The sequence below is a fragment of the Metarhizium acridum genome, assembly GCF_019434415.1.
Source record: "Metarhizium acridum strain ARSEF 324 chromosome Unknown scaffold_319, whole genome shotgun sequence".
NCBI classification, from domain to species: Eukaryota; Fungi; Ascomycota; class Sordariomycetes; order Hypocreales; family Clavicipitaceae; genus Metarhizium; species Metarhizium acridum.
This window is the reverse complement of record NW_027094026.1, coordinates 230,278-254,747: the sequence shown is the minus strand read 5'-3', so window position 1 is coordinate 254,747 and position 24,470 is coordinate 230,278. Positions and strand designations below refer to the sequence as shown.

The 24,470-nt window shown below is 51.8% G+C and overlaps 8 protein-coding genes across 9 annotated transcripts; 5 read left to right on the top strand and 3 right to left on the bottom strand.

Annotated features, from left to right (window-relative positions):
• Positions 1–6,154: 6,154 nt before the first annotated feature.
• J3458_014317 (uncharacterized protein) lies at positions 6,155–7,310 on the bottom strand. The gene has a single exon (XM_066120492.1). It carries the CDS (start codon positions 7,306–7,308, stop codon positions 6,766–6,768), a length of 543 nt encoding a protein of 180 aa, XP_065974531.1. The 5' UTR covers positions 7,309–7,310; the 3' UTR covers positions 6,155–6,765.
• A 220-nt stretch (positions 7,311–7,530) lies between these two features.
• On the top strand, positions 7,531–9,055 carry J3458_014316 (uncharacterized protein). 2 transcript variants are annotated; one of them, XM_066120490.1, is made up of 4 exons: positions 7,531–7,738; positions 7,919–8,063; positions 8,133–8,219; positions 8,307–9,055. In XM_066120490.1, the coding sequence occupies exons 1-4, from the start codon at positions 7,698–7,700 to the stop codon at positions 8,751–8,753; spliced, it is 720 nt and encodes a 239-aa protein (XP_065974529.1). In that variant the 5' UTR covers positions 7,531–7,697; the 3' UTR covers positions 8,754–9,055. The 2 variants fall into 2 exon arrangements, with proteins under 2 accessions (XP_065974529.1, XP_065974530.1); XM_066120491.1 differs by having other exon boundaries at positions 7,531–8,219; positions 8,307–8,902.
• A 620-nt stretch (positions 9,056–9,675) lies between these two features.
• J3458_014315 (uncharacterized protein) lies at positions 9,676–11,961 on the bottom strand. Its single transcript, XM_066120489.1, has 4 exons — positions 11,571–11,961; positions 10,750–11,013; positions 10,448–10,672; positions 9,676–10,374 (listed from the first exon to the last, which is right to left on the bottom strand). The coding sequence occupies exons 1-4, from the start codon at positions 11,789–11,791 to the stop codon at positions 10,299–10,301; spliced, it is 786 nt and encodes a 261-aa protein (XP_065974528.1). The 5' UTR covers positions 11,792–11,961; the 3' UTR covers positions 9,676–10,298.
• Positions 11,962–12,535: 574 nt separating this feature from the next.
• On the bottom strand, positions 12,536–15,342 carry UBP6_1 (deubiquitinating enzyme). Its single transcript, XM_007816091.2, has 2 exons — positions 15,111–15,342; positions 12,536–15,043 (listed from the first exon to the last, which is right to left on the bottom strand). Exons 1-2 carry the CDS (start codon positions 15,124–15,126, stop codon positions 13,365–13,367), a joined length of 1,695 nt encoding a protein of 564 aa, XP_007814282.1. The 5' UTR covers positions 15,127–15,342; the 3' UTR covers positions 12,536–13,364.
• On the top strand, positions 12,768–13,115 carry J3458_014314 (uncharacterized protein; the record flags this gene model as incomplete). Its single annotated transcript, XM_066120488.1, has 2 exons — positions 12,768–12,893; positions 12,957–13,115. 2 exons carry the CDS (start codon positions 12,768–12,770, stop codon positions 13,113–13,115), a joined length of 285 nt encoding a protein of 94 aa, XP_065974527.1.
• Positions 15,343–16,548: 1,206 nt separating the features above from the next.
• ARC19_1 (Arp complex subunit) lies at positions 16,549–17,306 on the top strand (the record flags this gene model as incomplete). The annotated part of the gene is made up of 5 exons (XM_007816090.1): positions 16,549–16,551; positions 16,618–16,944; positions 17,009–17,134; positions 17,200–17,244; positions 17,298–17,306. The coding sequence occupies 5 exons, from the start codon at positions 16,549–16,551 to the stop codon at positions 17,304–17,306; spliced, it is 510 nt and encodes a 169-aa protein (XP_007814281.1).
• A 1,772-nt stretch (positions 17,307–19,078) lies between these two features.
• J3458_014311 (uncharacterized protein) lies at positions 19,079–21,420 on the top strand (the record flags this gene model as incomplete). Its single annotated transcript, XM_066120487.1, has 4 exons — positions 19,079–19,507; positions 19,559–19,975; positions 20,033–20,419; positions 20,477–21,420. The coding sequence occupies 4 exons, from the start codon at positions 19,079–19,081 to the stop codon at positions 20,711–20,713; spliced, it is 1,470 nt and encodes a 489-aa protein (XP_065974526.1). The 3' UTR covers positions 20,714–21,420.
• On the top strand, positions 21,385–23,413 carry sfh5_1 (Phosphatidylinositol transfer protein sfh5). The gene is made up of 2 exons (XM_066120486.1): positions 21,385–22,398; positions 22,450–23,413. Exons 1-2 carry the CDS (start codon positions 21,884–21,886, stop codon positions 23,033–23,035), a joined length of 1,101 nt encoding a protein of 366 aa, XP_065974525.1. The 5' UTR covers positions 21,385–21,883; the 3' UTR covers positions 23,036–23,413.
• The last annotated feature ends 1,057 nt before the right edge of the window (positions 23,414–24,470 follow it).

Below are 24,470 nucleotides of genomic sequence, written 5' to 3'. Positions count from 1 at the left end.
CCTCCCGGCTTCAAGTTTGGCGTTCATCGGTCATGGGATACACCCGCCTTGTTCCTGCAGTGACGGGAGACAGCACAAGTGGATGACCTAGACGTGTGACTAGCGCGATGGATATATTGAAGGAGTAAGAACTTCAATCGGATCTGTGCTATCGGCATACATACAGAGCTTTGAGAACGATAAATAGAGGGTGACATCTGAAATCTCGTCGGGTTGTATAGGTTTCTTTGCTAGAAATGCCAATCTTCTTGGCTTTTGGAGCTTAGTGGCTTTGTTAGGGTCCATTGGCCCAGACAATCAATGCTCAAACTAACCTTGGAGCCACCCGCCGCATCACAGCTGTAGATGTCGGCCATTGGTTCAGAAACTTTTGTATGCAAAAAATGTATGTAAGAGCTTCGGAGGTAACTATTTGCAAACCACTTTTATTAGCTGGTTTGGAACGATGCCTCGGTTGCGATGGCCTCTAGCGACGGCAGCCAGTGTTCTCCTGCCATACTCGTGTTCCCGTGGATCATGTCCTCATCCCAGTCGCCGCCACCAAGGTAGCAGAAGGAAGCGTGATGAACCACTCTGTGGGTCAGTTTTTAGTGCTTTCCGACCGTCTGGGAGCATACAAAACTTGGTCGCTGGTTGGTCTGGCTGGAAAGCAGGGTTATGCACTGTCGTCCAGTGAGAATGCAAAACGCTCATGTTCCTCCCCGCTGACGAGCTGACGAGCAACGGTCGCCGGTATGGCTGAGGTCGAAGCACTTACTAAACAAATTTTCAAGAAAGCGTGACAATCTCGCATGGTTTCGCTGACCACCCATCAGCTGAGCAGCGTCCGTCGACTGAACGAGCGACGGCTGTACCTGCAAGACTTGCTCCTACACCCTGCTAGTTGCCTGGTAGGTTAACAATTGTAAGAGAAGGTATGCAAGCGTGTCTTCCCACCCACTCTATCCACTCCGGCTTCAATACAACGAGCATGGTAAGAGACCAAGCACGGCAGCGGCCGGGTTGAAACCAACGGTGCCTAAACAGCCGGGGTTACATTGCGTACAAACACGGGAGCCAGGGAGGGGGTGCCGTTGAACACGGCTTCGGCCAAACGCAACAAGGCTCGTCCCGTCCTTGCCGCGCCATGTCCCTGCACTCATCCCAGTCATTTGTACCTCATACAAGTGTATGGCTCACCACCAGTCCAATTTGTCGCCTGTCAACACAACACTTTGTGTCATAGAACACTCTTCCGGCTGAGCTATTGGGAAACATGATTTCGTCAATGGTTCGACGACGGGTCGAAGGACAGTCCCCGCTTGGTACAAAAAGAATCGCTCCTAGGCCGCATCTTGTTAGCTGAGCAAGGGTGGATTGAGGAGAAGAATGAACTTGACCAAGATAAATGGCGTTCTCTCTACAACACATTAGCACCCTATGTGACATTGCTGATACAGCCGATATGGCATGACGTTTCCACGTCCAGGACTGTCGGCTGCCGGAAGCCGCAAATCAAGTAAGAACATTTATTTGATCGGGCTAGAGAGTAATCCCCACGCTTGATGGCCGTTTTGCGCTAGTTTGCATGTTTCGGCACGATAAGGCTCACGAAGGGGCACAGACAGGGGTAGAACAAACAGGAAAACACTGAAACGCATGCGACAGGCCAGACCGCGAACGGCTGCGATTCCAAAAATGTTATGATTGGCCTTGCAAACTATCGGCTTCACCCGCTATGTCCAACGCAGGACCACACACGCTGCCCATGAAGATATCCGTGAGGACACAAAGTGCATTTTCCCTGATAGAAAACGCGTTGGAAGAAGTCTCTCGCCAAGCTTCGACAGACGCCCGTTTGTTATGCTGGATTGATTGTTGTAATTTCTTTGTGCAGCCATACCTAGGTAGTTTAGCATAAGTCGGAATGGTACATAGGCCCTTCAAAATAATCCATACTTGAGAGTGGTCAGAGCTTCGTATCGCTTGCTGATTACTATTTGGTAGTTGTTGGTGCAACCAGCGCTACAAACCATCGTCTGTGTCTTGCGAAACGTTCATTCCCCCGTCGGCGTTTGTTGACGAATGTATTATGACGTCCCGTCACTCATCTTGCTACCACCAAAAGATGCGGTACACAATACGGCGACCGATACAGCCCATGTCTTAGTATGCACTCGTCACAGTCGGGACCACGGGCTTCGACGAACCTTTGCTTTGAATTGATTGGCATCGTACGTATGTATATGTATGAATGAGGTTTCGCAGCCTGACTGGCCGGATCCAACACCACATACATGCACCTTCACGTTCCAGCCCGGGAATTTCACACACAAACAGCCATTACAGAAAATGGGTCGTTGTTATCACTGAGTGCCCGGTTTGTGTGTCGAGGGTGGGTGATGCTTGCTTTGTTCAACGTTTGTTCCATGCAGGTTTCCTTGGAGCTACACCCACCAGACGAGACAACCCCACTCTACTCTTTCGGCACAGTGCAGTCATCAGGACGGGAAGCGCCTTCCACTCGTGCCAAAATCCAAGCACGTTGTCCAGACGGCAAGTACGACCCGGTGTCGAGGGTCTAACAGCTACTGCACATTAAAGGCTTCGAGCTTCGATTGAGATTTCATAACACCTACTTGGAGTCTTGTCCGAAAAACATTCGGGCTCTCTTTGCTTTTTTTCTGCTTCTCGTTTCGCGGAGAGAGATGGGAGGTGATTTGCTTTCTCTCTGCGGCGACGCCATTAGCGACAAACTGACATCCTCGTACATGCGTTATCAGATACCTAGGCGGCGCAAGCTATCAATTCAATACATTTCTCATGGGGATGCATATCAGCTACCAACCGCGTCTGCACCATGTTGGCAGCGAAAAGAGGTGGCCGACGTGTCATGTCGGCCACTACAACCAGACACAGACACAAGACACGAGACGCACGACTTGGCATTATGGGTAGTGTTGGCCAACCGCTCAACACCACGAGACTTCGCGAGTTGCTAGTTGGAGTAACGCGACCACCCCGCACACGAAGTCCAAGAATCGAAGGAGCGAACAACAAAGTAAGCGGCCTAACACATGGGCAAGGCCGTCTGCGCCAACAGCCCCCTGGGACTCATCCCCTCATACTTGGTACATATACGGGCGAGTTGCTGATACCCAGAAGCCCCACCCTCATTCAACCGTTTGTCAACTCGGTCTCCTGTTGGGGGTGACTACGTACTGCCATTAACGAGTCGCATCAAGGTCGAACACAAATCCTGGCTGGTGACCTCAATTGCAGACCGACCCACATCGATGCATTGTCATGATGCCAGAGGAGGTGACATGTCGGGTCAAACTTGAGAACACCGGGATAACAGCGGCTGCACCCTTCAACACCAAACGCGCGGCTGCATGGTAAGCCGTTAGTCCGGCTCAATGATTGTCAGCTTGCCACCTTGAGGTTGCCTTCACTTCCCTTTTCACGACGCACTGGCTGCCACTTGCTGCCACACCGACATTCTCTCAGTCCAGGTTGCACTACATCAACACCATGCACCATGTCGGACTCAGGGGTTGGCCATTGGAGGGGACGTGTGTCCGACACATTGATTCAGCCTGCACAAAAAAATGTCCTGGATTCATTGGCCCGACCCAAGGCCCGTCCCGCTCACCAACCACAGAGGCGGCACATCACGTGACAGATTTTTCATGCGGACCATGCATGCAACCCGGGTAGCCTGCATCTTTCCGCCGCTCGGCCCCAATTTTCGAGCAGGATACTGGAGTGGCGACTAGGCGACGTGACGACTTATGCCTGTTAAAGCAAGACATTTGGCCTCATCGACCGACCACCGCCACATTTGCCTCCCTTCCGCCTCCGCGATAAAGTGCGTGGATACCGAGCGGCCGATTGACACCGAATGCCATGGCCGGCTCAAGACTACTCCCCGCAGCATTCACGATTACATGCCTAGTCCCGGACGCCCTCAACACTACCACTAGGGTCATTTACGAAGGGGGGTGGTGTAAAGCTCATCTCACGTAGCCAAGTGGTTGTGCCAGGTGTGAGATCACCCAGTGTGACCTGGCAAGGTCAACCACATTTTAATATCCCGCAGGCTTTTGGCGTGGAAAAGGTTTGATTGATTCACGACCACTTTGGATCCTCCCTTAAGGCACAACACCCTTAGGAGTCAAAACCATCCTGAGCACTGAAGAATGTGTTTCTGTGACTGTCTGGAGTGGCATAAAGCTGACATACAATAATGGTGTGTAAAACATCACTTGAAAGTCCCGTCTCTCCCACGCAAGCGAGTCAGACGAGACACTTTGCTCTCAAAAAACATACAACTCACAAAGGGGACAAACTGAGGTGAAAACGAAACCACAAATGAGTCTTGGAATATCGCCGCCTTCTGCATGTTCCACGACTGCGATAATGCGAACCAATGTGCGGTATGGGCTTCTGGCCCATCAGCGGTTGTTTCAAACTCATTATTTTACATGCCGTGCCACAGGACAACAAGCTTCAAGGCAGTGGTCGATTTCGTCACGATAAGTCGTCAGATGAGATGTGGTGTACTTATAATGGCAATGGGACATGTCCATGTGCACTTCTTTTGCAAATTTCCATTCCATCCGCTCAAGAGACCTTTCTTTCAACTGAAACCAGGGCAGCGGAAGGTTCCAATTGTTAGTGTGAAGCAGCTGGGCAGGGCATTCCATTGCGCAAGATCAGTGAATGAATAAGCCAGGAAACAACAAATGGTGCGGCGACTATGTATGAGACACCACCTTCCCACAGCCAACAGCGTCGCGACCAAACGCACCACATTACTCCGTGCCAAGCTCGGGAAGCAGCGGTGAGCGGGCAGCTGCAGGTGGACGTTTCGGGAACCATCCAAGGAGTCGCCTGCGGGGTTCACTGAGCGAGGGATCGTTGGCTGAGATTTGCGCCCAGGCGATTGAGTCACGTCTAGGGCGAAGCCACAGTTATCATACGGCAAATGCGTCGTCTCCGGCACTGTATATGGCCGTCAAGGAATTGTGCGGCGAATACAAGTTGGCTTGGTTCACGGCCAATCGCCAAGGATCCATCCACCACCCAAAGGTCTGCAGCATAATTGATATGGGAAGGTCAAATATTATGCTGGTGCCATATTTTGTTCAATCGGCCTCGGAACCATGAACGGGTGGACCGGGGGCAGACCAGAACGCACTACTATTGTTAACATGCAATGTCCAGATGTCCTCCCTGCACGCCCCCCATCCAAGACAGCGACGACAGGCAACGGACTGACTGCATGAAAACGAAACTTTAGCTGGGGCACGGAACGGTGCGCGCCTGCAGCTGCATGATCACCCGTGATCCGCTGATGCTGCTAGTGTCCATGGACAGAGCTGACAGATGCGTGCCGTCGCTGTATACGTATCGAAACCTGCCACGTTTCGTTGCAGGCACCTTCCCCCCTGCCAGCCTTGCACAGGACGATGACGGGGGTTGCACATCCCGTTGTTGTCACATTTCACTTGACGGCGGTAGGAGATGCTGAAGTACCTGTGGTGCTCGGCAGCATGGTACTTTAGTATTGATGCAAAGAGTGTACAAACCTTGCCGTGTCCGGGGCGTGGCATTGAAGCGTGTGCAGAAAATCCCTCGACCGACGATGGGGAGACAACCCTGGCAAGACATGCACCAAAAAACAACACAGCCAACAGAAGTCATGTGAACCAGCCACGTCCGCAAAGCATGAAGAGCAGTACACTCTCCTGTCATGCAAGAGACATGTAAGGTTCTGCAAGGAGGCATGGCCCGGCTTACCGCAGTTTTCGTTGCACAGGACCTCCTGGAGCAATTTGTGTTCACCAACATCCCTGATTATATGTATTCTGCCTGGTCACATCGGTTGTTGCTACCCAACACTTGGCAGTAGGACTTTCTGTGCTTGGATGGTTGCTCCGAGCCCAAGGATAATCAGCCATGATGCCTTGTGGCATTGCAAGACCCATCAATAACGGCCTGATTTCAACCGACCAAGCAAATGGCGACAACAAGTGAGGCATCGTCTGCAACAGTGGCAGTGGGTAGCGCTAAGAATTACTGTCAACACGCTTCAAATAGGGAAATGCCATTTGTGCTGGATATCCGCTGAGGAGTTAGCTAGCAGTTCCAAACATGAACGTGGCGGTACGAAACACGCAGGTGGCTTGAGGACAGTGCCTCACAGGTATCATGTTCTTCTTCCAAGTATCAGTTATTTGCGACGGTGAGATTCGAAGACGTGAGGGTTTCCATTGCTGGCCGTTGGCTGCTAATAACAGTGTCACCTACTGTCTTCTCGCGCAACATCTTGCCGGCACAACACGCAGTCCTTGGCTCAATTACTTTGAAGATTTTTGGCCAGGGATCAGTCACGAGTAGTCAAAAAGGTTTGAGGCTCTTGAAGACATATGCTAGAGCCGGGAGGGCCAACGAAATTTGACTTGCACACACATATCCGGATTGGAACAGGCCCCTCGAGCTTACTGTCCGACTCATATTATGAAATTTCTTGACCGTCTCTTCAAGAGACAATGCATTCACCGGGTCTGGAGTCGGTTCTGGCCATCCACAGTGGCCAAATATTTGATTAAACTACACCAAATCGCCCCTCAGTGTTTGTAGGCAATATCGAATCTCTCCCATTTTCGGTCATGGCATGATAGGCTGACATGAAGCAAACCATAGCTGGATATCTGACGGCCGTCAATGTAGCGCAAAGTTCTGCTGGGTTTCACATTCGACTACCAAGTCCATCCAGCGTTAGACGGGACTATTTCCATTGAGTCCTCCTTGCCTAATGGTACCACAAATGTGGCTGGTCTGCAAATTTGTGAGCTTAGTAGGCGCTTCGGGCATCGGAAATACAGGCAGAGGCAGACTATTGTGACGACTAATCATGACTGCAGCAATATCCAACTCCAAGTCTTGAGCTGTAACAGCATTAGCCGTTGTCGTTCTTGTAGAAGATTGCTGTCGCACATGCACGACCTTGTGGGCGTAACTCGCCCTGCTGGCAAACTGCTGGAAGTCCGGATGAGAAGGCATGTTCGACTCGATCGAGGGGATTTGAAGAGTGACTATTGAAACAGGCACTGCTAATGCCGATTGTTGACAGTGACAGGGAAGCTTGCGTGGCGCAAAAGTCTGTGGAGGTTGGAAAGTATGACGACCGAGTGTTGGGCCAAGGAGTACTGTTGAAGCAGGCTCCAGCATCTGGCCAGCGTGCTTGTTGAGGACAAAAAAATCCATTATACACGCAACAGGTTCAATTCTGAGACGTGCCCTGCTCTCCACTTCCAGCATCAGTATCAGCATCCAGTCCAGTCCAGAGCTAGCCGTGACTTCTGTAATCATCTCTGCTCCAGTCGATGCTGAGTTGCAGCTAGAATCGTCCACAGCGGGGTCGTTAGTCTGGCCTGCCTCCCATTCGGCAACTTATGACCTTGGGACATTTTGGTTTCCACACGGCGAGACACCAAGGAGGAGAAAAACGTCCCGAGAAGTGTCCGACGGGGAAGATATAAAATCAGACTCAGTACCTTCCACAGACGTACTTGTCAGTCCCAAGCTCCATCGTTTATGGATCATCCTCGAGCGATTCATTCAGTAGATTTTCAAAAAATTTGCTTGTAAAACCTCGCGGACTCAAAGTGTGGTTCTTCGCGCGTGCTCGGGCAGAAACATTTACCACCATGTCAGATACTACCACCTGCATCAACCAGGCTTATTTCAAGTACGTCGCTCTGCATCTCCTTAATTTATCTAGAATAAACGCAATCGTCGGCATGGACTCGGCGGGACAGCCTTCAACCTCCAAGACATTCAGTGTCTCGCCATAACGATGTCCATGCCAGACTTGCATTGAACGCTCTGTAGTCCAAAACTTTCTAACGGGCACTCTATTTATAAAAAGTAAGCTGGCTCCAGGCTATGACGAAGAATTTCAAAAGACCCTTGGCCAGCTATACGAGGAGCTGCAAAAGCGATCTAGCTTTCTGGGAGTAAAACCCGGTGGTCGACTCCTCGACTATGCCTGCGGCACAGGGCTTGTGAGCAGGGTAAAAGCACACGCATCCTTGACGCCTTTATTCAACCAAGCTTGCCACGGCTAACGTGACGGTACAAAGGCTCTAGGGGCTCACATGAGCCAGTGCGTGGGCATTGACATTTCCGAGTCCATGGTTGAGCGGTACAACGCCAACGCCAAAGCCGACGTAAGCAGACATACAAGCAGCGCCCTGGGAATTCAGACTTGGTCAACGCAATTACTTGGTAGATTCGGACGTCTAACTCATTGCCAGGGCCTAACGCAGGACAAGCGCGCCGCATACCTCGGCGACCTCTTGTCTCCGGACGATCCGTCGCCAGCGGCTTTCGCAACCCCCGACTTCTTCAACTTTGACCTTGCGGGCGTCGGCTTGGGTTTCCACCACGTCGACGACTGTGTGCTGGCGGCGAAGAGATTGTCAGAGCGCCTGAGGCCAGGGGGGAGCCTCTTCATCGTCGACTTTGTAAGCCATGCGCCGGTCGACCACGGCGCCACGTCCATGGGTATCCGTCACCACGGGTTTTCAGAGGACCAGATCAGGGCGATGTTTGATGAAGCCGGCGTGGGCAGTAACTTCAAGTTTGAGACCATGGAGGAGGACGTTTCCTTTGACCATGCGCATGGAAGTGGTAACCACACGGTCAGACGGGTCTTTTTCGCACGAGGGGACAAGACGGCCTCGACCAGTGCGCAGATCTGATCCTGTGGCTGATGGCGAAGCCTGTCCTGTCAACAAGACGGTCCAGGCTACCTATTAATAGTCACCGCATGATGAGGGTATACGAGATGCCATCTTATCCTAAAAAATATAGCATGTCCTCCTTGTACCTGAGTACAAAGATGCAGCACTGCAAGCCAGCCCCCAAAACTATTTCATCTCTGAATGGTGTCCCAAACCATACTGGCGGCCCTTTTCAAAGTCGAAAACATGATGGTTCCCCACGCCACCCTCCAGCCAAACACCATTCATGTTCTCGCAACCAAGTGTCGACCTAAGCCATCCATTGACGGAAAGCAGAATATCAAAAACATAGAAAAACAGATAATAATACTGCAGTCCCGCATGATTACTCGAATTCTATCCCAGACGGGCGGACGTCAATCATAAACCGTCAACAGGGGGGGTTCTAACGGGGGAGAGGCTGATTGGCTCATCAACGCAATATCGGCAGGTCGGGGAACCAAACTACGCTTGACGGAATACCATTGGCCATAGAGAAGAAGGAACCGTTCGTCAGCTCTGGGGCCAGGCGACGCGGGGAATTTCTAAAGATACAGCGCACGGGTTTTGAACGCGACAACCAGGACTCAGGGACGGCACATGTACTCTGGAGCTTTGTACGGAGGTATGACGGCCGTGAATAAGTACATGCGCAGGTTGTGAGAAATTGTTGCGTCTGGTGGAACAGCCGAGCACTTACGTTCTGGCGATTGGCTGCAGTGGACGTTGACGCTTTGATATCGTGGGATTCTAGGCTTGGGCGCTGGCCCGGAGGATTCTTCATGGATGGACTACGGCTCGATTAGGAAGGCGGTTATGGGACATGGCCGCGGCCAGCATGGCAGGTGAAATTGGATATAGGTGACGGGCTGATGGGACTACGGCTCGTATCAGACGTGGACGAAAGGACATGGCCGAGGCGGTCGGCTCTCAAGGTGAAGCGAATTCATTCAGAAAGTCGGCGCAAGTCCAGTCTCGCGCCGTCAAGCATACTGAGCGACGGCCCATCGCCCATGATCTGAGGATAACAAACGCCGTGGCGAGAATCCATCCCTGAGCACAGAGCCGTCGGCGTTCTCTTAGGTATCCAAGGGCAGAATCGACGCACATTATGGCATCATGGCACCAATTGATGTCTTCAGTGGACCCCTCCTATCTGCGCTCCCGTGCTCTTGGGCGGTTCGACTCGCCCGTATATCTCGGCACCTTGGGCCCCGTCTGGACCCCGATTGCGGCCTCTGCAACGACGCCCAGGCCCTCCGCTGTGCTTCGCGTGTAGGGAGAGTGATGGGCATGCGGCATGGTAACGCGTTTGGCAAAATGCAAAGAGGTGGAGTTTGAATAACGCATGCGTATACAGTGAAGCGGCGTGCGCCGCGAATCGATGAGAAAGAAACAAGACAAGAGCGGTTCAAAATGTCAACTTTCTTTCATGTTGCTAGTTTGACATTCTAGAGGCATGCCGTGCTATAAAGGTAGTCTGTATATTCAAATTGGATTTGATACCGGCGCCTCAAGTCTATATTACTTCTCGTCAAGATCGACCATGAACGAACCGCCGAGCAGGATGGCCGGCTCGTCTAAGTTATGATGCTCGTAGCTAACAAACCATTAGTACGAAACGCCAAAGGATTGTGTTTAAGCAGCTTTTTTATTTTTCAAGATTCACGCACCTCAAGGTGCCGACGCCGCCGGCCTCGAACAAAAACGCCGGCCCGTCCTGCAGCGACTTGCCAGCCCATCTCATGGCCAGGGCACGCAGGATATGCCCATGCGCTACAATCAACACGTCTCCATGGACATCCTTATCCTTGGGCTGTCCAATGGCGGGCTTGTGCCATTTTTCGCGGATCTCGCTAATCAGGCGGTCTAGACGCTCGGTCACCTGTTCCGGGCTCCTTGTACGCAAAAGAAGTCAGCGAACGCAAAGTACCAAAAAATACAAGGGACGCGGAGGAATGCTGCAGTGACATACTCGCCGCCGGGACACCCGTCCCTCCAGATATCCCAGGTCCCCTGTATGCCCTGCTCGGCGCGAATCTTGCGGACCTCGGGAGACGTGATGCCCTCGTAGTCGCCGTAGTCCCACTCCCTCACGTCCTCGGTCACTTGAATCTTCGCGTCGCACTCCAGGCCCTTATCGGCGCTTTCGCCATGTGCCTTCCACGGCAAGTCACCTGATATTCCCAGATTTATCAACTCAAACGTCCGCTGGGCACGCTTCCGCGGCGAGACGTAGCTAAGATTACCAGTCAGCATGTGCTAGGAGACTTCTTGGCCCCATTGGCGAAAGAAGGGGGGGGGGGAGGAGAGCATGCATGAATGCAAAAGAGAACGAGTATTGGAGCTCTGGTGTATGCAGGGAGCGTCGTGGCTCCAGCCAGAACGTCTTTACACGACGGTGTTATGACGTTGGGGATTTGTGTTATAGGAGGGGGGGTGAGGAGAGGAGCGTCTTATGCAAGTATATGCAGGCCGCAGAGCTCGGCCCGTTGGCGGCGGCGTAGAAGGGGCTGTAGCAGCACGGCTTGGGCAACAGGCATCAGGATCCTGGAACAGAGGGTTTTGTCGCATAGGTATAATATCCAAAGGGGGAAAAGACGGCATGCCATGGGCCAAAGGCTGCCCAGTTGTCCAGCATCATGTGCGGAGTTATCGTACACCGAGGCAATTATGTCCTGCGCGGGGAACCTTGAGGGCGAGCATGTCCAGGGTTCAGGATTCAAGGAGGGGGGGATATTGGAAAAGAGAAGACGCAAGGGAGAACGGTGCATGATGCGTGATGCGCATGCTTACATGTGTACCAACTTGCGCGGGACGATGAGGCGATCAGGGCCAACGAGGGCCTTGCCTGTGGCGCGGACTCGCTTCTCGCCGTTGGCAGTGAGGGGAATATCGGTGCGGCCCGTGTGTTTTCCGCTGAGGGACCATTCTGTTTCGCCGTGGCGGACGAGGAATAATCGAGGTGTGGACATGGTGGTTTGGATGTGTTTGGGGGCGAGCGAGGGATGGATCATTGGATGTATGGATGGACGAGCCAATTGGCGGCGTACGAAAGCAGGCCCGGCGTTAGACAGCAAACAAGGGCAGCGTTTGGTTGATTTGAAAATGATTGTCAAAAACGAAGGAATCAAGACGAGCTGGGCCACGTCTCTACTTCATCTCCTGGCGAGGAGAGAAGCGGTCCAGCGGAGGGGTGAAAGAGATGGAGGGGCATGGACCGCATGGTTAATCGATCGAGCTTATGTGGATCTCGGCGTCTGAGACCCTCGACCGTTGGCCAGATCTGGCTTGCTAATGCTTCTTGTCATCAGTTACTAAACATCACCAAGCGACGCCAACAAACAGCCCGAGTTGGAGCTCGGCAAGGCGAGTCTCTTCATACACGCAACTACTACTTCGTACTCTACTCGGGTATTTTTTTCACTAGACGGGCCATCTGCACATGGCACGCAAGTGTGTCGAAGGCGTTTCCAACGCCCGCACCTATTAAACGCACTTGAGTCTTGACACGGCGAAACCAAGCCGGCAGACATTTCAGGCGGGGCCGCACGTCAAACAAAATCCATGTCCTTGACCTCAACCACAGAAATATATATATATATATATATATAAGAAGCAACTCCTTCTATGCCCTCGGTTTCATCAAGCAGCTTATCCCACCAATGACGCATGGATTAGTCATGACCCCTGCACGCCCATCTCCAAACCGGACCCATGGCTTCCCGCTCCACCTTGAATCTCAATCCTCTCCGACATCGAGCCGTCAGCCTTTGCAAAGCGAGCCCTCAATCTCATCGCCGCCCTCTTCGCGCTCCGCACAGAAGCCCTCTTCAATCGGCAATCGGCAATCGGCACTCTCGCTCAGCTTCCGAGCCCTCCGACACCCCATCCCGCTCACGCATGACACCCGGCTAAGCATATCTGTCACCGGGGCCAGGGAACACCGTACACCCGCGGAACCAGACCAAACCAAAAAAGAAGGCAGAAAAAATGGCGTATCAGTGGACGCGCCAAGAAAAGTTCAAAAGAAGCGTGTGGTCAGTGGCCGTAGCTGCCGTTATTTGCGTCGGAGCAATCACAGGCGCGCAACTAAAGTCAGATCAACAAAAGGGACAAGTAAGACGTTTTCAAACTCCCTAGACGGAGCAATTTGAGTGAGGTTTCTGATGGGAAGTTTAGGCCATTAAACAATTTAGGAAAACGTCGACGGCGGAGCAGGTTGCTATTTTGGAAGCACAAAAAGAGCATTTGACACAGCAAAAGCTGGGGTTGGAGCGGAAATTAGAGTCCTTCAGGGAGCGGGTTAGGGAACGGCGCGAAAAGGTCAGCAAGTCATAATGGATTCCGCGTATATTGGGAAATGTATGGTACAATGCATGGACGGCGTTTTCAGAGATACCCATACACATGTACAATAATATCTGTAGCGAATAAAAAAAAGGCTTTACATCTTCATCTTATACTGCCGCTATCTTGTCTCACCTCCCCCGGGGGAGGGGATGCCACCACTCCACTCTTCAAAGGTATTCGCCTCGTCTATTGCGTTCCTCATTCCGATACATCGTCAAAACGAACAACTTGCCGCATCTACTCCACGGTCCCCTCAGATGAAGGCAAGGGGACAGCCTTGTACAGCAAAATCAGGGCCGAGTGCGACTCGCCACCACCGGCCAAGGCCTCGACCTTGTCGACGGTAACCTCAGTCACCTTGTCGTCGTTAAACCACCACCACTTGCCGTCCTCCACGCCCTTCTTCCCAGTCTTGGGATCAACAGGCGCCGACTTTTTGACGTACGAGGTGTAGTGGCCGCTATCCGCGCTAGCACCCTGATGGGTGACGACTCCACGGAGCTCGTATAGACCAGATTGGTTTGCACCGTCGTCATTGCGAAGTGCCGGGTCGATCAACGAGTTCAGCTCTTTCTTGGCAGCAAGAAGTGCAGCATCTTTCTCTGCGTCAATTTCCGCGTCAGTCTTGAAAGCCTCGCTCATCTCCGTGTCACCGTCAGCAGACGTCTGGGGCTTCTTCTCGGCCTCCTTTTCCTTCTTTTCCTTCTTCTCCCTCTCCGAAGGTAAACCGGCTCCTCCAGCAATATCACCCACATCTTGGTCATTGTTCTTCTTACGACGCTTACGAGCCCGCTCAATGTCCTCTTCGTCCTTCCTCACCTCACGAACCTTGTCACGTACGGGTATCAACGCCTTCTTCAACTCATCCGAGCAAAATTCAACAATATCCAACTCTTGAGGGAAGGTGACTTTTCGCATAATCTTGGCCTTCCTCTGCGTCTCTCGCTTCCAAAAAAATCGTACAAAGTGAACAGTCAGGTATTTGGGGGCGCGAGAAATCTTGGACTTTTTGGTATAAATAGCGTCGCGGCCCAAGACATCCGACTTTTTCTCCAGCTTCTCGCTCAGTGCAGCAAGAATTCCGTCTCGCAGATGATTCGTGGACCCGTCAATATGGCAGTTAAGCTTGTAGAATTGGTCTTTGGACGTCACGGCTTGCTCGCCACCATTGCGGGCTTCTTCCTCATCGCATTCCAAGGTTGAAGAAAACTCGCCCGACATGTACTTGTCAACAAAGGAAATTTCCGGCGCATCATCCGATTCCTTGATCTTGACCTTTTGGCTCAGTTGCTGAACAATTTGCGACCAAGCCTCCTCTGCGTCCTGCTGAGCATAGCCGTTGTTCGATTTGGCCTTTTCTGCGAATTGAGGGAACACAACCCTCAGAGCGGTGAGGAAGTTCAAGGGCGGGAATGCGTCTTGCGTCTCGCTCATTTTCCCGTACAGGCTGGCCAGCTGCGAAGCCAAGTCGGCCGAGGCCATACCGGCCATCAGCCCAGACGAATTGGGCTTATATTTCTGCAACGAAGTTTGAAGTTCGGGGATGGATCGCAACGTTTGGAGAGTCGAATTCAGGTAGCAGGTATTTCCCAGGTTGACCAAGCCGGCGGGGGTAGCTCCGACTTGCTGAGCCTGTTCGGCTTCGGTCATGTCCTCAACAAATTTGATGGCATCCTTGGGGCGGACAAGGTCACCGCCGCCGGATCCGGGAGTGCCCATCATCATGATGACTTGATTGGGCTTGAGCCCGAGCTTGGTCATGTCGGCATCGTCCTTAAGTTGTCCGCCTTTAATCAGGATCTTCTGTCGTTCCGGCTCAACATTGGTGAGGCTAAAGAGTTGTAGCTTGAAGTCTTCGCCAGTCGATGAGGGGTCGATTTCGACATCGTACTTTTTGCCCTGGTGCTTGACCACGACTAAGGTTACACTTGTCAGCAAGTTGCCACCAGCGGTGAAGCTCGATGGATGGAGGGGTAAACAAACCAGTTAGTGACGCCATGGCTGCACGACGAACGCGAGAGTGTCAATAAACAGGCAGCAAAAGATACTTTCTCGGAGATATCCTCCGGGGAGAGAAGCGAGCAATCCTGCGATACGGAAATTCTGGACGTGAGCGGCAAAAGACTGGCAGGAATGACGACGGGGATGGCGGGGGTAGAAGCTTTGGGCCTGGAAGCAAGCAAGCAGCCGTGACGCAGCGGCTGGTACCTAGCGGCCATGGACTCGGCACGGACAGGTTGCAAGTTGAGTTCCTACTAAAGCAGGTAGGTAGGTGGGGCCAGCGAATCACGACCACTCGAGAATCCCACGAAGCACGGAATGATGGACAATGACAGGCAAGCCTTGTGCAGAATAATGGTCTTGTGAGAATATACTTATCAATTTCAGCAATGACGTCTGCCTTGGTATCCATCTCGCGGCCGACACTTCGTCGGACAAATGGCGGGAGCAAGGTCCGCGAGGATGGCGCACTACCCTAAAGAATGAGCACCCAAGAAAAAAAGGGGTCGCGACGCTCCCATGGACTACTACCTACCTACCTACGTAGGTAGGTATGTAGGCGCTCTCGACAGCTTGTGTGGCAGGTTATAGCGTGTGTTCTTCTCTCTTTCAGTCGGCATTGTTGTTGGGTGTGACATCTTACAATCAGATTTGACTTGTGAAAGGAAATAGTACAATCTGGTGAAGTAGAGATCCTGCTTTTGGGTATACTAGAGGGACGAGCAGATGGCGTCCCTTTGTAGTTTTCGGGGATAAATTCTCCAAACCAAGTAGACTCAATGGGCTCAAAGGCCAACAAGTTTTGAATCGTACACCATTGGATCATTGGCCAGTTCATCATCAAATAGCTCTTCGATGGCAGGCACAGTTCCCGGCGGGCGGAGCATTCTTGGCCGACCAAATGCAGCTCTTAGACCACCTGGCTGGACAGCGCTTGAATAAATGAGAGACGGCATGTACAGGAAACGGCAAGGGGCCAGGCTCGTAGTAGCGGTACCACCGTACATATTGACTTCGTCTAGCCAGAACATGATTATTTTGACAGCTGCATACGTGGGTGCGTGGATAGCGGTGAGGCGGTGACAATACTAAACACCTTCAAGCCGATTCTTTCTTTATATGATGGGAATAGTCATACCCCCCTCTCACGATACCAAGGGTCACAGTATGTAATCATGGGATATTTACCATTTAGTTTTACTTTTACCCTCTGTTGTACACCGTCTCAGCTTCAGACACTCCCACGTCACGTGAGCACAGAAGCCGTAGCCCCTGGAGTAGCTACTGCCCCACGCAGCAACGTCAGACGGGCGGCCTGAGCCATCCTGAGTGACCCCGCCGAGCTACTCAAGACATCACCGCTGGCGTCATCCATCGTGATCCCTCCACAAGCTGTCAGAGTTCGCCTCTATCAGCAATTATGGTGAGTAGGGTCGGATTGAACGGATTGTAGTGATCGCTCCTGGTCTAATCTTTTCCCCTTTGACAGTCTCAATCTCTGCGGCCGTACCTCCAGTGCGTGCGTAGCAGCTTGACTGCTGCGCTCACGCTGTCCAACTTTGCCTCACAAACTGCGGAGCGACACAACGTCCCCGAGATCGAGGCCCAGACATCGCCCGAGGTCCTGCTGACCCCATTGACGATTGCGCGCAACGAAAACGAGCGGGTTTTCATCGAACCCAGCATCAATTCCATCCGTATTAGCATCAAGATCAAGCAGGCAGACGAGATTGAGCACATCCTGGTCCACAAGTTTACAAGATTCTTGACACAAAGAGCCGAGTCCTTCTTCATCCTACGTAGAAAGCCAATCAAGGTTTGTTATTCTCTGACAGATTGAGAAGAGAGCTTCCCGCGAAACTGCTAACGTGTGCTTACAGGGATACGATATCTCCTTCTTAATAACAAACTTCCACACGGACGAAATGTTGAAGCACAAGCTGGTCGACTTCATTATACAGTTCATGGAGGATGTAGATAAAGAAATCTCCGAAATGAAGCTTTTCGTATGTTGTGAATCCGCCGTCCAGCGTTCCGTTCTGAGTTTCTCCCGACGGCTAACATGGTGCAGTTGAACGCCAGGGCGCGATTTGTGGCAGAGTCTTTCTTGACACCGGTAGGTTGATTGTCTTTTTGGGGCGGAAATTCACAGCTCTGACGCTTGCGCAGTTCGATTAAATGTGGGAGGGCAAAAAAAAGAGAGCAAACTTAGCTACGGCGAACTGGGACTCAGTATTGTACAGGCATCTTCGCTCACCTCTTGATTGGAGAGATGCACCCATCTTCAATGAACTTATCCGGGCATCATTCCACACCAAAGGGACGAATTCGATGAATTCGATGAATAGATATGATGCTATCTTGGTAGCAGCAATGAACACACTTACCACAACTCGTTTCTTTATTGACATTTTTGCATTGGTTTTCTTGTGAAGCTTTTGATCACTTACAAACTAAGATACAGGATCTTTGTTGAAAAAGTTTATAAAAAGCCACCAATGGGCTGCTCTGGGCAATATTCGAGTTATGACGAGGCTTCCTAGCTGCCATCGCTTCGTTTCGCGAGTCTTAACCTCGGCACATTGCTAACCCTACCAGATGTTCTGCTTGCCTTCGGGTTGCGCATGAGGACGCTTAAGCATTAACTAACTACCAAGAGACTTGTCTAACATCCAAGAATTACGAACTGGCACTCGAGCCTCATTGTTTGTTTTTCTCTGCCAGCTGTAACTGCGCGCCAGTATCCGCCCGCCAGCTGGCGTTGTGGAAGCAAAGGTTAAAGCGCGACTGCGACCTCTCCACTACTTCAACCACCCTCATTGTTAACGTCGGCGCCAAAACAGCAATAATCCTTACGCACCCTTGTGTACGTGAACAATAGGGTGGTTGGGCTTTGTTAAACACCGCTCTTTGCAAACGTATTTTGGGCTTTTTTTTTTGACTGACTTCTCCTTGTGCTTTCAATCCTTGTCTTTCTGGTTCCAACACACCTTCTGGAGAACCGAAAGCTGCACACGAGGCTCCAATCCCAATTTCGCAACTGGGTGTCTGCAGCTTTACTTTCGCGGCAGAACTTGCAACGAGAACCGGAAAGGTAGGCTACTTCGTTCCCTGCCACTTTTTGAGAGCTCGGACACTAGCTCTGATTTTTCTGTCACATTTGAAATTTCTTTGTGCTAAAGAACCATGCTTACTAGGGGTAGAAATCTTCTTGTCTGATTTGGCTGGGAATTGGCGAATTTGTCACGACCTTTTCCAGGAAATCCATAACACTACCTATCAAAAAGCTAGTTGCTAATTTCAATTCTAAACCGGCGCGGCCACAAACTGTCTCAACTACCCTGCCGAATTGATATGCGAGTACCAATCTGACCATGAGCTCCATCACGTCGCTTAACCCACAGTCTGCGGCCTGGCTTCCCCAGGAGACCAGCGTTTCCAGCAATGAAAGCGAGGTTAGCCGCTTATACCAACACTCAATGAGACTGGGCTGATCCGGAACTACTATAGTGTTCGCGCGGTACATCTGGCTACAGAGTTGGTGGCTCCGAAAATACCTGTTCCACTGCCACAAGCTTTACTGGCTCTTTGGAAGGGAGCGTGGCACTCGAACTGCTTTCGCATGTGCGACGTTGCGATGCTGAAAAGGACGCGGCTCTCTAGGAGGGAACCAAGTCCCAGACGGTTGACCAAGGTATCATTATCAACCACAGCCAGACCAGTTTGCTCGATCATCCTGCTGACAAGACTTGCAACACACAGCTGTGGTGCAAAGCCCCGAACATGCGCAGCACGACGTGTACCCGCAGGGTCAGTATAATGAACGAGCATTTTCACCTCCCCAAGCTGGTACTGGTTTGCCAAGCAGCTACTCTTGCCACTCTGCCTCAGCCCTGTTGAGCCCCAGCACCAGCGGCAGACCTAGCTACATTGGCTCTGTCTCTGGGACTATGAAGAGTCCTGATTATACCAGACTTGGGACACTGACGGAGCCGCGGAATTTCGCCCCTCAAACTTCTGGGCTTTCTGTAGCGGTGACGAGCGAACCGTCGCCAAAGTTCGACCTGAGCCTGGCAACTGGTGTTCGAAAAAACGACACCGTTTCCGCTAATGCACAGACTATCGTGCATACGACATATTACCCTCCTGGGATTGACCAGGATATTGGAAGCAGCGCAATTGTGCCATTTGCTGATCACCGCCATGCGTCTCCTCATAGCCAAATCCAGAGTTTACGCTCTGAACCCCTCAATCATTTAACGGCTACAGAATCTGGATTGCCTGTGCTCCATGATGCGCTGGACCCGCAATACTTCCCATTTCTTGAATGTGCTCGTCAGGCCGTGGCCACTAACCATGGTGTTGTGAAGCTGAAGAATGTGAGTTTTAAAGTGCTAGGACCTGAGGTTATTGTCTAATCTAGCTTGCAGATTCCTTTCGCTACGAAACGATCGGAAGTCATTGCTTTCTTGGGACGAAACTCCAAAATTCTCAATGACGCGGATGAACCTGTCCACATCATCATGGAGCGAGTGACGAGCAAGACTATGGATGCATATGTCGAGTTTGTTACCCTCGATGATGCGAATAAGGCAGTAGAGAAGCATCAACAAAATATTCTCAGCGGTCGCGTTAGCCGACTTGGCGATCGACCAGTTGAGGTGGAGCTCTCCAGCCAAGAAAGTCTAATGAAGGATTTGTTTCCTCTTGCCAAAGGCATCATATGGAACGGAGCGTCTCCTCAGTTCAAGCCGCTCAATCCCAACGAACCGTGGGAAAATTTCAAAGGCTTCGTGTCGGAAGAAGAGATGATTATGCTCGTGAAACATGTCGAGGTCCCTCATCGCGTGAGTCTCGTTGTAATTTCGGTTATTGGTCCCTCACTGATCCCTTCCTTGTTGCAGTCTCCATTCTCCAAAGACTGCCCACAGCGTCCCTACGAATGTTTGATCAGTACCCTGAAGAAGTTCCCTTGGTATGTCACGGATCGCATTACCATCAGCCAGAGGCAGGCTGTATTCAAGGCCACCTGCGAACTCGCTCGACTGCTCTCCCGTAGCATCCAGAAGCAGGATGACCAAGTCAACCTGACGCACCAGCTTTACCGGCGGCTTATAGCCACTGCCATGAAATGCCCTGGCTTTACACCCCTCATGAAGGACGATATTTCCTGTCTGGCCAACTTGTCCGATATGGAAGAGCGCCGATACAACCAGCCACGATTTGCGAGCTGCTGGCGTCATCAGTACAGCCTTGCTCCAAAACCAGGCATGCCACTTGATGTGATTGAAGTATGTTTTCTCCATCGACCAGCTTTTTGGGTCCGGTCAACACTAACGCCATCGCAGTGGTACATTGCCATGATCCGCGAGCAGACACATCGCGACATGGTGGCCCGCCCGCACGTGGAACGCACTATCCTCCTGGAAAAGGCTCAGGAGACTGACATGTACTGGGGATACTTTTGGGCTGAAGTTGGCTACATGTTTGGACCTGCGTTTGACCAAATGACTTTGTCGCAGGCAGCTCATGCAGAATTCACTGCCGTTGAGCGCATCCTCGCTCGCGCGCTGACTCCCCAGTAGTGGCTTGTATACAAACCATCGGAGACGGGGTCTTGTTGGGATGACTAATTGGTAAGTTTCTGGACAATGGGGACTTAAGGATATCGCAGGACTTGGGAACACATTGGGTTGTGGTGTTGTGACAAAAATCTTGGCCCTTGAAATTTTACGATGGTGCTGGGCTTTATCACCCCGGAAAACTTGGGCATTTTGAGAAAATGGCTGCCGTATGGGTCTCGAGGAGTTATGCTATTGCACCTGGGAGGATGTATTGGCACGGGTTTGCCCTACAGTGATTTGGCCACGATGATTGGCCTCTGGGGGAGCATGAAGCAAGGATTTCTGCCAACTAGGCTGCGATAGTCAGAGTCGGGAACAGGATTGCACTTGCTCTACAGTAGTAGTATCTCTTTTGGCAAATGAATGAAACTAGATGATGGCATAGCTGCTGCTTCTTGGGTATTAAGATGACGGTGATGGGGCGTAATTCCATTAAAGAAGGTGGTAGCGACTGGAACAGTGCGAAGGAGGACGGGTAACGCATCAACTGATGTCACCCGTGCCCGACTTAACTACCGATACTCGGCAATTACTGGACACCTCGCGTCAAGTGCTCCGTCTAGCGCTTCGTCTTCTCTATTGTTGGAAAAACAAATGCACCAGTCAATTGCGCGTCCTTTGTCATGCAATGGGCGTGGACGGGGTGACTGGACGTCGAGATTGGCTCGGGGCTAGTCGGTGAGCCGCGACGCAGCATTGCACGTTGATGAAGCCACAATTTAACGGTTCAATGTTGCGTCTGGGTCGCACTCACCCCTGGGCATGGCTGACCCACAGAAGCTTCCCCCGCCAGGTACGGGGATACCTGAAGCATGCACACAGATGGGCAGGTGTGCAGATGTACACGGGCTGGTACTGCCGGTACTCCGTACCTTCCAAGGTTGGTGTCATCAAACCATCTCCTGGTCAAACGCCAATCTATTTCTTCTCTCTGCCTTTTCTTCCTTCTTCTCATCCCCATACCTTTTTTGCCTTTTGCATTTCCAGCGACCCAGCCCTTCTGAACGGCGTATATATCTTATGGAGCACCGTTTTTAGCATCCGCCTGCCTATCTGCCACCTCGCTGATATACATCCACGGTCTTCATTCCTAACACGCCACCGTCAGCGTTAGTGTCACGCAACATCACCATGTCTGCCGAGCAAACTCCCGCCACTGAGCCCGTGGCTGCGGCCCAGGCTGCTGGCGATATGGGCACCGAGACTGCCACCGAGACTGCCACCGAAACCGCCACTGAGACTGCTGTCACTGATGCTGCGACTCCCTCTGCCACCGAAACTCCTCTCACCAAGCTGACTGCCCGTTTGCCTGACATCACCAAAAAGGCTGACCACAATGAGATGTGGGGCGTTGATCTGTCCACAGACAGTGCCCACGCTCCTACGCAAGTCATCCTCTTCAAGTTCCTTAAGGCCAACAACAATGATGTCGCTGCCGCCGAGAAGCAGCTTACTTTGGCCTTGGAGTGGCGCAAGAAGATTCAGCCAGGGAAGCTTGTGACTGAACCCTTTGACAAGAAAAAGTTTGGTGACTTGGGCTTTGTGACTGTTCACAAGGATGCCACCGGTGACAAGGAGACGGTCATTACGTGGAATATTTATGGCGCTGTAAAAGACAAAAAGGCCACCTTTGGAAATGTCGAAGAGTAAGCCAACCAACCTCTTGCCAGTCACTTGATATAGCTAACAGACAACAGCTTCATTCGTTGGCGTTCTGCGCTCATGGAGCTCGGCATCCAGAAACTCCGTCTCAATGAAATCAAGGAACCCCTTGCTTTGGACGCACCGGACACTCACCAGATGCTCCAGGTCCACGACTACCTGTCCGTCAGCTTCCTCCGCATGGACCCAGCCGTCAAGGCTGCTAGCAAGCAAACCATCGAGACCTTCTCCATGGCGTATCCGGAACTACTTGCCCACAAGTACTTTGTCAATGTGCCAGCCTTCATGGGCTGGGTGTATGGCTTTATGAAGATGTTCCTGCCCGCTGCCACATTGCGCAAGTTCCATCCCATGGCCTCGGGTACCACTCTCGCCACTGAGTTGCCAGGCATTTCAGCCTCTCTTCCCAAGGAGTATGGCGGCCGGGGCCCCAGTGTGAAAGAAGGCGAAACTGTCAAGCTGGTTGATTTGACACCAAAGGCAGAGGAGAAGAAGGTCGACGCTGCTCCCGCTGCTGAGGCTCCCGCTGCCGAGCCTGAGGCTAAGCCTGACGTTACACCTGCCGCTGACGTTGACCCCAAGGCCACGGATGAGGTGACAGAGAAGGAGACTGCCGCCTAGATGCTGACTGGTGGAGATAAGGCGACTTATCCTCTTGACGTTTGTTGTAGGTGATGACTTAGCGGTCCTTGTTTGGATGGAGATAATACCCTTTCCCGATTTGTTTGGAAGATAGATGTGGATTCCACAGCGATGCGCGACTTACCCGGCTGCCCTTGGGTGTCAAGATGGTGGGAGCAGGACTGGAGGTGCAGTCTGGTTCGACCTGCTGTTTAGCTTCGGGACGAGCGCGCAAGCGAATGTCTATTCTCGGCACTTGTTTAATTGTGCCGGACAATTAGATAGATTATATTATTTAGACGTCATGTTCTATAGCCACCTTGTGTCATGCTGTTGAAGGTGCCCAGAGGGCCATTTTCTGCTTCGTAGCATTGTTCTATCGGATGCTTCGCCCCTGTTGCAGAGTCCACGTGCCATGCGGCTGCTTGTGAATGACATATTGGTAAACAGTATTGCTAAGACTCTATTGCAGAAGTTGGTGTTTGGCTTGTTTCTGGTTTGGGCGGTGTACAAGTTGCACTCATGGGCACGTGGTGCAGTTTTGAAATCTCGGGAAGGGAGATGTGTGGAGGGAACTCGTAGCGGGCCGATACTAGATTAGAACACGAGGAGGTAGATGTATATAGTTTGACTGTGCTACGAATAAAGCGGCTTCATGAAGAGATGTTTCTGAGCTGAATCAGAGTTGAGAACCTGGGAGTTGTTTTGGTAGTGGAATAGATTCGATTACTCGGCCATGTCGCGGTGTCGACTGGTGGCGTGTGTCATGAGTCCATGACGATGGTCACTCGGGTATGGGCCCTTTTTGCTGCGGAGGATGCGAGCGATGAGTTCACTGTCCAGAAAGACATGGACTGCATTGCTGCCAGAGAAACACTGAAGCTTAAGATGGATTGGGAAGAACATGTTTAAAGCCCTCTGTCCCCCTTGGTGGAATTTTATTTGAGTATGGACGTTATTGCCAGTGAAGAAGCTTTCTGGGTTACAAAGCCGAGATGGTCGAATGCATAGGGGGTGCCGAGAACTAACAATTGCCGTATATAGATCTGATGCGTCGCAAAATGCCCGGCAACACGGCCTGGGTTGCGATTTCATGGAGTTGTGCGTGGCTACTAGCAAGTGCTGTTGCGGACGAAGCCTGCCTCGGGCATCGGGAAGGAGTGCGACCGAGGTCGTTCGTTTGTTGTTTCGACACTCGTCCTTTTATTTATTTATTCATTTCGGGGGACGGTCGGACAGGAGAAACACACCATCTTGCTGTGAGCTACGGCCCTTGTGCCTTGTTGGCGCGATGTAGCGCCTGTTGGTGCAGGATCAACAGGCGTAGCCCGACGAGGCATGGGCTCGACGGGGCACAGCGAGGTTGTCGTGATGATTGCCGCCCAAAAATCGAGCAGCAGAATATGCGCAAATATACAGAACTGACATGGGGGAT